The 13,018-nt window shown below is 47.5% G+C and overlaps 2 protein-coding genes across 13 annotated transcripts in view; one reads left to right on the plus strand and one right to left on the minus strand.

Moving 5' to 3' along the window:
• The window catches only part of ZNF106 (zinc finger protein 106), a 59,218-nt gene extending 52,734 nt beyond the window's left edge, over positions 1 to 6,484 (plus strand). For 8 of the 9 annotated variants that reach the window (XM_059704174.1, XM_059704210.1, XM_059704192.1 and 5 more), the window contains 3 exons: positions 500 to 571; positions 2,156 to 2,302; positions 2,779 to 6,484. In XM_059704174.1, the coding sequence (XP_059560157.1) occupies positions 500 to 571; positions 2,156 to 2,302; positions 2,779 to 2,835 (276 nt within the window). In that variant the 3' untranslated portion in view covers positions 2,836 to 6,484. The remainder of the gene's footprint in view (positions 1 to 499; positions 572 to 2,155; positions 2,303 to 2,778) is intronic. The other variant, XM_059704200.1, reaches the window with a different exon arrangement.
• Positions 6,485 to 7,294: 810 nt separating this feature from the next.
• The window catches only part of CAPN3 (calpain 3), a 51,229-nt gene continuing 45,505 nt past the window's right edge, over positions 7,295 to 13,018 (minus strand). For 2 of the 4 annotated variants that reach the window (XM_059704334.1, XM_059704324.1), the window contains 9 exons: positions 11,140 to 11,253; positions 10,137 to 10,214; positions 9,713 to 9,770; positions 9,562 to 9,626; positions 9,039 to 9,107; positions 8,869 to 8,947; positions 8,538 to 8,654; positions 8,227 to 8,285; positions 7,295 to 7,870 (listed from right to left, as the gene is read on the minus strand). In XM_059704334.1, the coding sequence (XP_059560317.1) occupies positions 7,844 to 7,870; positions 8,227 to 8,285; positions 8,538 to 8,654; positions 8,869 to 8,947; positions 9,039 to 9,107; positions 9,562 to 9,626; positions 9,713 to 9,770; positions 10,137 to 10,214; positions 11,140 to 11,253 (666 nt within the window). In that variant the 3' untranslated portion in view covers positions 7,295 to 7,843. The remainder of the gene's footprint in view (positions 7,871 to 8,226; positions 8,286 to 8,537; positions 8,655 to 8,868; positions 8,948 to 9,038; positions 9,108 to 9,561; positions 9,627 to 9,712; positions 9,771 to 10,136; positions 10,215 to 11,139; positions 11,254 to 13,018) is intronic. The other 2 variants (XM_059704356.1, XM_059704346.1) reach the window with 1 other exon arrangement.

Consider the following 13,018-nt stretch of genomic DNA (forward strand, 5'->3'; position numbering starts at 1 on the left):
TATGATCTGAACAGAATATCGGAGTCAGGAGTTTTGGCCAGTATGACATAGTTATAGCATGCCTAAAAGTAGAAGCTAACCCATTTAACTCTGCTAATCCTTGACTTATTTTATTTTTCAATTATGAAGTTGAACAAGAATGGATGGTTTTTCAGACTCTGAGTAGTAGAACCCTGTGTTCCAATGACATACAGATGCCTAATACGGAATGCCCAGTGGAAGCCAGGGCTGCGCCAGTTCAAGTGTAGGTGATGCCTCTGAGCTGCCAGTTCAGCTGTGAGCCAGGGTCCCTAGAGCGGCTCTGGAAGGAGCACAGCGTCAAAGGGTCTAGAGGAAAAGAGCTAGAGGATACTTTCCCATTGTACCATGGGTCTGGTATTGGTTTAGTGTCAGTATTTTCTTAAGTTGCTATAAGTAGCTTTTGACTCTTATTTTGAGGATGTTTCATAGTTTTTTGGTGTGTGTGTATTCATCTGATATGATAAACCTCTTTCTCCAGATTTATACTGGCTGTTATGATGGCAGTATTCAGGCCGTGAGGCTAAATCTGATGCAGAATTACCGCTGCTGGGTAAGGACTGAAACTGTTTGGTGTTGCTTAACTCCAGGCCAATTTATAGACCTTCATTGTCATCAGTGTAGCTTTTTTCTGTTTGAGCACCCACTTTATGCATTCCACTGTAGGACAAGGAAGTTTATTTTTTAAAAACATACATTAATGCTTTTCTATATTTCTTTAATGGAAAATCTGTTTTAAGATTGGAAATGAAGTATATTTAAATACCCTCCACTCGGGTTATCTACCGGGTGGTTTTTATTTTTATTATAAAATCAGTACGTTCTTACAAATATATCAACAGTGCATAAGTATATGAAAAAGTAAAAGTGTTTATTTTCCTGACCTGCCCAATCTACACCCATTCCTTACCGATTACACATATTAATATTTTGGTTTGTGTTCTCATTGGTTTTGGGGGGATAGGCAAATAAAAATTTGTCTTCTTGCAGTGTTACACTTCAGCTTTCTAGGCTAAATTGCATAGTTTTTATTTTGGGGTGGGTGCAGGTGATTAACCCTCAAAATGTTGACACTTATCCCTTATAAGCCTTAATTTGTTTCATCAGTTCTAATATCAGTGACCAAAGAAAAGTTTATGACACTGAATTCCTCCCTCCCCCCAAACCCTAACCTTCTTTTCAGATTAATGGAATAAACTCTATTTTAAAATTTGATTTTGGGCTTGTCCACAGCTTAATTACTTTGCACCTTTTTACACATTACTGTTTGCTTTTTAGTCTTCTTATTGAAGAAAAGCAAATCTAGTATAACAGGATGCAGAGTATACAAATACAGAGTTAGCTTATCTAGAGAAATGGGGAAATACTGTCTGGTTTTAAAGCTAGAGAGATGGGAGGTACTGACAGGAAGTGCTCAAATTTGTATTACATTTTAGAAATGAACATGTTAGAATCAAAATCATAAGATTTATTACAAGCAAGCCTGTAGGGAAAAAGCCAAGACAAAGAGTCCTTATGCTTTCTGACTAACGATTGGAATCTAGTCACATTGAGAAGTAAAATTACAGTTAAAAAAAAAAAATAGATGGTCACAATACTGTGATTCAGGTGATTTGTGGAAAGCCAGCTTCCATGGCAAACAGTTTTCTACAACACATATTTCCACAAATTTTTTTTCTTTTTAATCAGGCACTTTTACCTTTAAGTTTACAAGTCAGTAGTTCTTAAAATTGTTCAAAACAGCCCTTTCAGTATTACAGGAACACTCTTTGCCTTTTTAAATAAATGGACAAAGAAACTCATTTTATGATGGCAAGATAAAGAATAAGTATGATATAAACTGAATTTTATGGTAACTTGTCTATACATATTTATTAACTTTACGATGTACTGGCTAACTTAGTGCTTTGCCTTCTTAAAATACCAAAATGTTTGAAGACTTCCCAGTCTTTTCAAGGTTCCTTGTCATATTGATCATTAATTTGGTTGTCTCTGGCTTTGTTTTGTTAGGCAAGAATAAATTAAATAATAAGGGGCTTATTTTTTGTTTCCATCAAATTTATGGTATACAAATAGGAATGGTCTATTTGCATGTTTCTGGTATCCTTTTTAACTTTTTCATTCTATTTCCCTCCAGTGGCATGGTTGCTCTCTGATATTTGGCGTTGTAGATCACTTAAAACAACATTTGCTGACTGACCATACAAATCCAAACTTTCAGACTCTGAAATGTCGCTGGAAGAACTGTGATGCTTTTTTTACTGCTAGGAAAGGATCCAAACAGGTACATTGGGATTTGAGGTCAACCTGAGTTCATTTGACCCCTGGGAGCAGGGTTTGGAAACCTTTTGCCTCATTAGAATGTTCAGAATTATAATAAACTGGAGGCCCGATGCACGAAATTCGTGCAAGAGTAGGCCTTCCTTCCTCCAGCTGCCCCCACCAGCTTCCCTCTGGCACTCAGGACCCAGGCTTCCCTCACAGCCCCCGCTTCGTCCAGAAGGTTGTCTGGAAGGACGTCCTGTCTAATTAGCATATTATGCTTTTATTATTATAGATAGGGAGAGCCGAGGGCTTTTTCTTTTTATTATTACTCATAGATTTGAGAGATAGCATAATGAGGTTTCAAATGAAGAATGCTGGGTCCTAACTGCCTTTCATGTGTAGATCATAGAATGTACCCAGGAAGCTCTCCTTGCGTGGGAGTTTGTCTTTTCCTGCCAACTTCTCACTCATGGGCCCTTTTCCCTTTATTCCTAGGACGCTACAGGACACATTGAACGACATGCTGAGGATGAAAGTAAAGTTGATTCATGAAGTTTTTCGCCTCCCATGTTGGGAAGTCATTAGCTGAACGAATTTCACATTGGCCCCTCACACTGGCCGCTCTCCTCCCTTCCCCTGTGACGCGGGGAAGGAGAAAGTGATTACCAGTCAGACTTACCACTAGGGTAAGTCTGAGCAGCTCTGTGGGATGATAGGTTACACTTTAAGATCTTGCTGGAGGTTTGTCAGATTTTAAGGAATCATACTCCTGGGACAGCGTGGCATGTGGTAATTTATGCTACTGGTGTTCTCCAGATGTTTATTAAAGATGCAGATCTGAATTGGTTACCTGACTTGACCCTAATCATGTTGTTTTACTGATTTCAGTTTGTGATTTTTACTTTATGTTCTTATGATGGTTTAAACTTGTAGTCAAGCTTTAAGTACCAGTTTGTTCAAATGCTAGATTTTTAGGATCAGTTTTAATTTTTCTGCTTGTAATAACTGGGTATTTAAATTGGAAGCAAATAGTTTTCTTCTTAATAATTATGTTTAGTGTGTGTCAATATTCTTTTGCTTTGTAGATGACAGAGCTGACTTTAAATGTAAAGGAAGACAGTAGATTTTTAGCGGCTAGAGTGACTGCTCAGCTGACTATTTTAGGAGTTGAGACAGCAGATCACACAATGGCAAGTCCTTACGGACAGTGCTCCCCGGCGACCCTCTCTGCAAGGTTTGCTGGAGTGCTTGGCTCAGGGCAGCACACAGACCTACTGTCCACGTGAAGTGGTGCTGTGAGACCTGGGCATCACTGCTGCAGGGGTGGCCGGGCTGTTGGACCTGGAGGTGCAGCCTTGACCTCCCTTTGCAGTTTCTGACTCCAGGCTGCTGTGGGATTGAAACCTACAGAATGTGTTGCTCTCACCTGCAGCCCCCAAGATAGGGGAGTTAGGATAAAGCATCTGAATTCAGTTTTTAGGGCCTCAGCAGGCTTCTTAGAAACTGATTTCTAAAACCATTGTCTTGCCCTCACCTCTCCACTAGTTGGGAAGAAAGAGTGGAATCTGGTGAAGTTAAAGACCACCTGTCCATAGAGAGCAGCCACATTAACAAAGCCTTAGTGAGACTGCTTGGTTTGGGCTTTTCTCCGGACTCCGAAGAGAAGCTGTAGACGTGTTGCTTTCCATTCTTTTGTTTCTGGGTTCACTTTGAAAGGTTCTTCGGGGAGATAGAGGAAGGGAGAGCAGCACGGTGCACACAGCCACGCTTCGGGATGCGGCCCCTACTCTGTTCTAGGAGTGCAGAGCACCCAGGCTTCTCCCTCTCCTGTCGGTGCGCACACCTGCTCACCTGCCTCCTTCACTCTGGCTCTAGGGCAGGAGGACTTCACTGGGGATTCATGGACAGGTTTCAGGAGGGTGTGCGAACCCCCTGGAATTGTATGCAAGACGAAGTATGTGTCCTTTTTTCCCCAGGGAAGGCTCTAATGATTTTTACTGGATCCAAAAGATTAAGACCTGCTAAAGGAGCTACTACTAGATCATGGCCCCACAAGCTATTTACTTCTGTCTTTGTGAATGGGAAAACTTTTTTGTTAACCATGCTATGGAGGTTTACATGACACTTGAGAGAGACCCGAGTTAATCCTGTTGTATCAAGACTATTTGTGCTGTTTCTCTGAGATTATGAAGCTTTTCCCACCTTCACCCCCATTTCCAGTACAGGTGACCAGAGAAGCCAGGCTGTTCTGTGGGTTTGGGAATGGTAAATTCCCAGGAAAGCGAATTTGGACTTATTGCCAAACCTGGCATTTTTCTCTGGGTAGTGAAGCAGCATTTCTCAGATGGCTGGGGAGTGTGCGAAGAAAGTCTTGCATGCACTGGTGCACGGGTGTCCTTCCGTCCTGCCTGAGGACGTGTCTGCAAAGACGAGAGTGGTGAAGCACCTTTGTAGGGCCGGTGCTGGTCAAGTGAGGGGAACCTTTGCAGGTAGAGTCAGTGAGAACCAGTTTGGGTTTCACTTTGGTGGAATTGTACACAGTCTGCCTGCCCTTGTGTATATGAATGATCCTTGTACATGTGTGTACGGATGGGCACCTGTACTTGGAATACTTTTCCTCATTTCGTAGAAATGTCCTTTGAAGCAGTAGCAATAATGTTTTTGTTTTAAGGATGTGTAAAATTTAACATCAGGTTAGTGTGCTATCCTAAACACACTGTTCTAGTTCTGTTTAGAAATAAATGCACCATAAACATCTTGGCTGCTTATGTATGCTTATTACTTTAAAGTGTCTTGAAAGGTATGCAGAACTTTGGCCATTTTTAAGTCTTCTTTGATGTCCTGACTGATTCTAGCCCTCTGTCGCCCTCAGAGAAGAGCTGTGGCCCAGGGGTTTGCATAAACTCTGGTATTTAGTACTTTATGAAGAAAGGAAATTGTTACATGACCTGACAGAACCTGACATTTCTTATCAGGAGTCAGAGGCCATTTTTTAGAACGTTGTTTTTTAATTATGTGTGCCTACTTCTAACGGCTAGAAGCCGAGGAAACCCTGGTATAAATCCTTTTGTGTGCATGTGCTAGTGTTTTAATGACGGTTTGTTCTGATATAATATCAGTCACTTCAAGTTTTATCCTAAAGTTTTAATCAGGTTCAAAATGTATTTTGGCATACGTTTCTACCTGGTTAAACACAATGCAAACAAAACTCTTAAGAGCAAAGAATTAATTTTGATCTGATGCTACCTGAAGAGAACATTATTGCTACCACACTCCTGCTTTTGTGGGGAGAAGTGTTTTCTGTCTCAGAAGAGTTAGCAATTGAGTGTTTAGCTCCTGACCTACCTATAAGTTATAGGCAAAATCATTGCTGTTTAAGTGATTATTTGCTTAACAAAGGTTTCTTTGTTTTTGTTTTTTGGGGGTCTTGGCGGGTAGATTATACAGTGGACAACTTTAGTGACTAGGTATGTGGATGGTTTGGTGGGAGTAGGTGTACAACCTTTAGTGGAATGGTATGGTATGTTTTATGGAAGAGCATTCATTGGAGGGGAGATCAAAGTATATTGCGATGTGACAGATTCTGTTCTTGTTGCCTAAAGGAGAGCTTTCAGAATCGCTGTGAAGGCCAGGCCTGCCACATTGATGATAGTGATCTCGTCCCTGCCCCACATCATCAGGACCCTCAGGATGGCAAAGGAGCTGCCTAAGGACTAGGAATAGGAGCTGTGGTGGCGATTTGGTTATACTGAGTCCCTCCCACATGCCAGTGGATGTGAAATGATGATGTAAACCACACCTACTGCTTACCAGACAGTGATCCCTAACCTCACCTCCAGCTCCCAGGTACGGGGCCCTGCTGGGCCACATGCACTAAAATTTCCCATGTTTGCTCTAAATTCAAGGTAGTAGCCCAGTGGGATTGGGAAAGAGGGGAGTCAGAGAGGAAAGGCTATTGAAGATCTTCCTGCCTAAGAGGAACACATGCCCTAGAGCTGCTCTAGCATGCCTGGTATTTGAATTTTTTATATTGAATATGGATTAGAAAACTGAAATCAGATGACATTTGACTGCAAAAATGTTTATAAGCAAATAGCTTAGCCTTCTTACATTTTGGTATAAACCTGTGAACTTCATAACTTTGTAAAAGCAAGATACAAAGCAAATACAAGAGGAAAATAAAGTACTTTTACAAATTGTTTACTTTTGTTACATTATCTGCACATTCCTAGCCAACCCCTTCTTTTCCATGTTGGTATAGAGACTAAGAACAAAATTGGGTGGAAAACACAAGATGGTATAGATAAGCCACAGACCATGGGCCAGATAAGTTTGTCAAGGTCATACACAGAGGTCAATTAATTAATGGAGGAGCTAAGATTAAAAACTACATGCCTGCTCCATTATACTTAGACTAGAGGTCTGGTGCATGGATTTGTGCACCGGTGGGGTCCCTCGGCCTGGCCTGCACCCTCTTGCAATCCAGGACCCCTTGGGGGATGTTGGAGAGCTGGTTTCCGCCTGATCCCTGCAGGCCAGGCCGAGGGACCCCACCGGTGCACGATCGGGCCAGGAAGGACCTCTGGAGGGCTCCAGGGCGTGTCCAGCCCATCTCACCCAGTCCGGATAGGCTGGACTCCAGCAACAAGCTAACCTACCAGTCGGAGCATCTGCCTCCTGGTGGTCAGTGTGCACCATAGCAACTGGTCAAATGGTTGGATGGACAGTTAGCATATAGGCTTTTATTATATAGGATAAGTGACCCTCCAATTATGGGTGACCCATTTATTCTTGTTCTGTATACCAAGAGCCATTCCCCTCCATTTCCTCATATATCTGAGTGATTTCTATGCCCAAGAAACACAAATAGGTATGATTAAAGTGGGATTCGGGGTTTATTTGTATATGTGTGTGTTTTTCATTGTATAATGAAACTTGGGCTCTCTATACGTGAATGTAGGATTGGAAGCTATTCAGCCCATGGCTGATATCTAAATGTGAGAAAACAAAACACAATAGAACCTGCCTTTATTTAGATCTACTTTTTTTCAGAATGCAGCCGAACTTATGAGTCACAACCCACAGTATCCAGCTCTCTGTCACTGAGCTAGTTTCCTCCAGAGCAGGCCCATGGTGAAATAATTAGACAGAACCAGGGCTTGTTTGGTGATTGTCCAGTGGGTGGTAGAGGGATCCAGCACAGGAGGTACTGATTGCCATTGGCTAAGGCCTCTGTGAACAGCCCAGGGCACTGCCGCTAAGGAGAGCATGTGCTTCAGAGCTGAGGCTGCTCAGGTTCCAAGCAAATCTCCGCTGAGCTACAACTAGCTGAGGCAGACAGACACTTGCCACCAGTTAAAGGACAAAGCTCCTTAACTAAAGGGTTAGTTTGGGCATGACAGATGGACAGATGCCCTGAGGCTGAGTGGTAGTGAAGTAGAGGAGGAACAAGACCGATGAGGCGCCTGGAGGCAGTACCGCAGCCTCTGAGGTAAGTGGTTCTGGTATTGGGTGAAACATCCTGAGTGATCCCCACGGCCTTGGCTGAGGCCAGCTTGGATCAGGAATACATGGTGAGCTGCAGCCACTGAAAGAGGGAGTCCCAAGATCAGAATGCAAACAAGAACAGAGTCCAGCCCGCGGGCTCTCACAGGGTAGGGAAAGGCTCAGCCTGGGAAGATTTTATAGGAAGCAGCGGCATCCTCCCCCAGGTCTCTCCTGGGAAGGTACATGTTTCCCAGCGTAAAGTCAATTTAGGAAGGAGGACCCTTTGGTGTGTACATTCCCCACGAGCCACCTTCCCCACTGTGCTTCCCTTTCTGTTCCTCTCCTACCCCATCCTTCCTCACCACTGGGGAGTGAAGAGCCCCCGGCCCAGTCTGCCTCATGGACTCCACCTTGAATTTTAAGGTACAAGGGGAGTGTGCTTCTTGCAGGCTTTACCTCTAGAACGCTGAGTTTGATGATGCCGTCTCCGTCCTTGTCAAATGCATTAAAAGCTCCTGTGTGGAAGAAGGAATAGAGGCCAGAGGCCACAGGCTCGCTCTCCCTCTACTACTGTAACTCCTTCAGAGGCCATGTTCTGCCAGGGAGAGTGTCACCTACAGCCCTCCCTTTGCCAACCCATTCTGAGCCTAAAGAGGGCCATCGCCTTAATTCATCCCGAACAGAGTAGACGGGATGCTCAGCCACAGCTCTCACTGCGGGAGGGGGCGGGAAGGGCACAGGAGAGCGGGGTGGGGGCCCCCACTTACTGAACATGCCCTCCAGCCTGACGAAGCAGCAGATGAAGCTGTCAAAGTCGATGTTCATGTATTTGTCTGCGTACCTCATGGTAATGATGTCGTAGAGCTGGCTGTTGAGGTGGAATCCTGTGGAGGGAGCACTTGAGAGGAGGAAGTAGCGCTGCAGTGCTTAGGCCTGAATTCTATCGTCCCTGCCTCTTGGGGAAGGACCATGAGAAGCCCTTTCTCCTCCCTTTCTCCAGTAGCGCCCAGTGGCCTAGTCCTCGCTTCCCATTCCGGCTTCCACCAGCTCCAGTCCACATCCCCAGCCACCGCCGCCCCGCCACCCCCTTCCCAGCACCTGCATCGTTGACTGCATTTCGCATCTCGTAGCTGTTGATGGTGCCGGACTGGTCTGTGTCGTAGCGCTTGAAAATTTTCTGGCAGTAGGAAATTTGAGGTCAGTGGTTTCACACTAAACCCCAGGCTCAATCTCCTCCTTCACTCCCACACTTGGTTCTCTCTCCCCACCTGCCAGGCTTTGATCTTCTTCCAGAGGTGATGGAACTCTTGCAAGTTCAGCCTCCCAGAGCCATCTGTCTGGAGGAAGGTCAGGGCTACAGGGTACACATAGCAAAATCCTCTGGGATTGGGAGGGGGTTTCTAGAAGGCTCTGCAGGGAAGGTAGCCCCATAGGAAGGCTCTGCCCAGGATATGCTAGCCACTGTCCTGTATTAATGCCCTGTCCTGGTGCTTAACCCTCCCCTCCAAACCTCCCCAATCAAAGGTAGTGTCTATGACCCAGGGAACCTGCCTCCTTGGCCAGGGCCCAGCCAGAATCCCCGCCTGAGGTAAGAGCAGGGCCCAGGGGCTGGTCACAACCAATGGCCTTCCCAACGGGTACCTCCTCCAATAGCCCCTTTCAGACCGGCAGCTGGAGGTTCTGACTCAGGACCTTTTCCTTGGGTGTGATTTTGGGCCCCTCTGCCTGACTGGGCACCCCTCATTGTTGCTCTGGCCCCCTGAGGGTTGGGAAGGGTGGCAGGAAGGATACATCCATGAGAGCAATCATGCTACGGCAGGACTCCAGCGTGAACCCTTGTGTCTTCAGGTCCTTATCTGGGAGGTATGGAGAAGAGGAACTACTTTCAGATCACACACACACACCTGCCCATCATCCCGCACAGACAGCTTGAGCCACTCACGTTTGTTCACAACTGAGTTCAGGATATTCTTGAGCTCGTCTGCACAGATCTCCATGTCCTGAGCAGGAAGGGAGGGGAGTCACGTTCAAGAGAACAGAGCTGCTGGGCAGAGGCTTTGCAAAATGAATTCCGGCTGCCCCTGCCTGTACAGTCCCTGTCAGTGCTATTGCCATTGGGAAGCGGGGCTTTTTTGTGGAAGACGGACATTGCACCCGGGCTGTCAAGACTGCAGTGGGCAGCTCAGCCAAAAGGCCTCTGAGCCACCCCACGGGTGTGTTTGTCCAAAACTCAAGGACTTGACTTGGGGATGTCTGTGCTACCCACATATATCCCCTGTTTCCACCCAAACGACCTCTACTGAATGATGATGAAGTAACTGGTCGTGTGAGGAGTGTCTGTGGAAGTTGGAGTTGGAGGTACTCACATCACCCGCTATTTGCTTGAAAATGTTCTGGAAGTGCTGCTGCTCTTCAGTTTCCTGGTCAGTGTTGCCAGGCCGTGGCTGCGGAAGCACAAGGGAAAGCTGGCTCACGGGTGGGGGATGGACAGACCCTGAGGAAAGTCTCTTCGGGCCTGAAGGAGCCAGAGTGCGTACAACGGCCCCAAGGGGCAGCAGGGGCTGCGTACAGGGCAATGCGCCTTCCCGGTCAAACGTCGTGAGCAGGCATGAGAGTCATCTAGGCGCCAGCGACCCTTCACTCCATACCTCCCCGGCCCAGACACCCAGACAGGAGACTCAGCCGTGCAGACATGCAGACAGCCCCTGTGGTCCCTTTCCCCGTCCCCACCAGCTAGAGCCTCTCCACTGTTGTGAGCCTGACCATCCCAACCAGTCGAGTCCCAGCAGGACAAGGGGGGCCAGACCATTCTGACATCTCCCAGCTGCCTCTGTCAAGGCCCAGCCCTCAGAGGGCCCCTGCCCCCCCCCCCCCCCCACCCAGTGGAGGTGGCCCTGGATTGGTCTATGGGCCTTTGTCCCTTAGCCCCACCTCCACTAACCATAAGATGACACTTCTCCCCACTCCAGGCTAGCCCTCCCCTTGGCTCTGGAGGACTTGATATCTCTCATGTCAGCCCCTTTCCTGCTACTGAACCCCCTGGTTACGAGCCCGAGGACACCAGGAGACAGGAGCTGTTCTGTCTCAGGCTCTGCTGCCCCGCTTCCCTCATCGTCCTGCTGGACAGGCCCCAGCAGGGAGCTCAGCCCGTCCTTCCCAGGCCTGGGACTGCCTGGATGTGGCTGCCAACCCCCAAAACAGCACCCCAAATTTTAGAAGAACTTGGTGAGGGAAAAAGGTCAGTGACATAAATCCATCTGCTTGATGTTAGAGACACCCCACCCTTGGTCCCCTCCAACTTGAGCACCCCAAAAGCATAGAAGACCCCAGTGTGTGCCGGCCACCCCATTCATGCCGCATGCTCAGAACCTGTGGGGATTTCTCTGGCTTATCAGGGCCTGTTTTGTCTTTGCCCTCCTCTGCTTCCTGGTCCACACTCAGTTCCTTGTTGCTGTTTGCTCTGTCCGAAACGAAGATGATAGGCTGCAGAGGGGGGCAGGGGGAGGGCAGGAAGGAAGCCAGGGTTAGAGGCCGAGGAGACAGGTGGGCAGCCTCCTCCGGAGCAGCTGGCCCAGCGAAGAGGGAACGAGCAGGTAGGAGCTCCTGAACCTCAGTCACTTCAAGCCCTATTTCGGCCACTAACAAGCCGTGGGGAAGATGCCAAGCCTCCCTGGACCTCAGCTCCTTAGCTGCTCATGATGAAGTTATGGGGGTTAAACAAGGCAGTGAGCACATGTGAAAATGCTAAGACTGCTAAATGCAACATGATCTGGTGCAGTGGTTTTCAGATACTGTGATTTCCCCAGAAGCCCGGTGTATGTAAAGTCATTAAAAACAGAGCTTCTAAAACCAAACCAAACCAAACCAGAGCGTCTCTGCTTGATGAAGAGGGCAGAGTCTATTCCCTCGGTGCCCCTGCACCATCAGGGCAGTTAACGCACCTCCAAGGAGCCGCTAGGAGTCTGCAGGGGACAAGTTGAAAAAGGACTCTGATTAGTGGCATGGCCAGCGGGTGAGAGGTTAGAACACGGGGCTGGCCATCACATAGGAGAAATACCCTCTCGGGCTTCAGTTTACTTATCCATTATATGCACGGTGAATCCTGCCCTACACTTCTCATGGGGCTCTTATGGGGGTCACCTGAGATACTGAATGAAAAAGTGGGCTGCAGAACATTTAAGATGCTACACAAATATAAGGGATATTTTTCAAGACATGCTCATGCAAGCGAAGACGTTACGTGGGGGTGGAAAGCAGCTGCGTGCTGCGTCAGTCCTGGCTGGTGCTGTGCACCCTGCAGAAGCAGAGGAAGGCTGGGAGGTAGGACCATGGCTGCAGTGCAGAGAGCAAGGAGGCGGACAGGAGCAGGACAGGAACCCACTGGTCTATGCATCCCATCTGCCTTTCCTGATGTCCATCTAGGAGAGCAAGAATGGACAAACCTAGGGACACAGGCCCCCCCCCCCCCCAAGTTTTGGCTCTTAGCGGGCTCCAATGGCCCTGGCTTGCTTTGCCTTTTAAGCAAAGGGTCTTGCCCAAGCAACTGAAGTGTGTGGGGATCCCAGAGCACGGGGGTCAGTCTGAGGGGGCGTTTGTGGCCATGCCAGGCACATATCTTCAGGCCCAAGTGTGCATCCGGATGACACAGGCTTTGGGTGTAAGAGGCCTGCACTAAAGAGAGGTGAGGGCAGGACACATGGGCTTTGGGCAGACAGATGTGATTTCCAGTTCCATTTTCCCTCTCATCAGTTACATGTCCTTGGGCAAGTCGCTTCACTTCTCTGAATCTTTGTCCTCACCTATGAAAGGAATAGTGACAGCACCTACTTTGTAGATACTGTTGTGATCAAAAACTATGTTTGCCCCCAGCACAGTGCCTGATGCGCGGTAGGTGCTTGATGGATGTCAGCTCTGGTCTGCCCCAGCACCACTGCTTGGAGGACCGCGTGGATGGGTCCTTCCAGATGCTGCCATAAACACCAACCCCAAACATTGTCTGATGACCTGTGGCCATTGCTCAAAGATGTCCAAAGGTCAATCATTTCTGGATGATACTCTGGGCAGTCAAACCAAAGTTCTATCAGAGGCACTACTGCCCCGGAGGCCAGGGGAAGTGATGGGATAAATGGGACAAGGATGGGTTGGGGAGTTTGAGTTTGAATTTCAGTCCCAAAGGCACACAGAGGAAACGGTCCCTGGTCACAGGGGGAATGAAAGCTTTGGTCTGAGGCCCTTGAGATGCTCTTAG

The sequence above is a fragment of the Myotis daubentonii genome, chromosome 1 (assembly GCF_963259705.1).
Source record: "Myotis daubentonii chromosome 1, mMyoDau2.1, whole genome shotgun sequence".
Classification (NCBI taxonomy): domain Eukaryota; kingdom Metazoa; phylum Chordata; class Mammalia; order Chiroptera; family Vespertilionidae; genus Myotis; species Myotis daubentonii.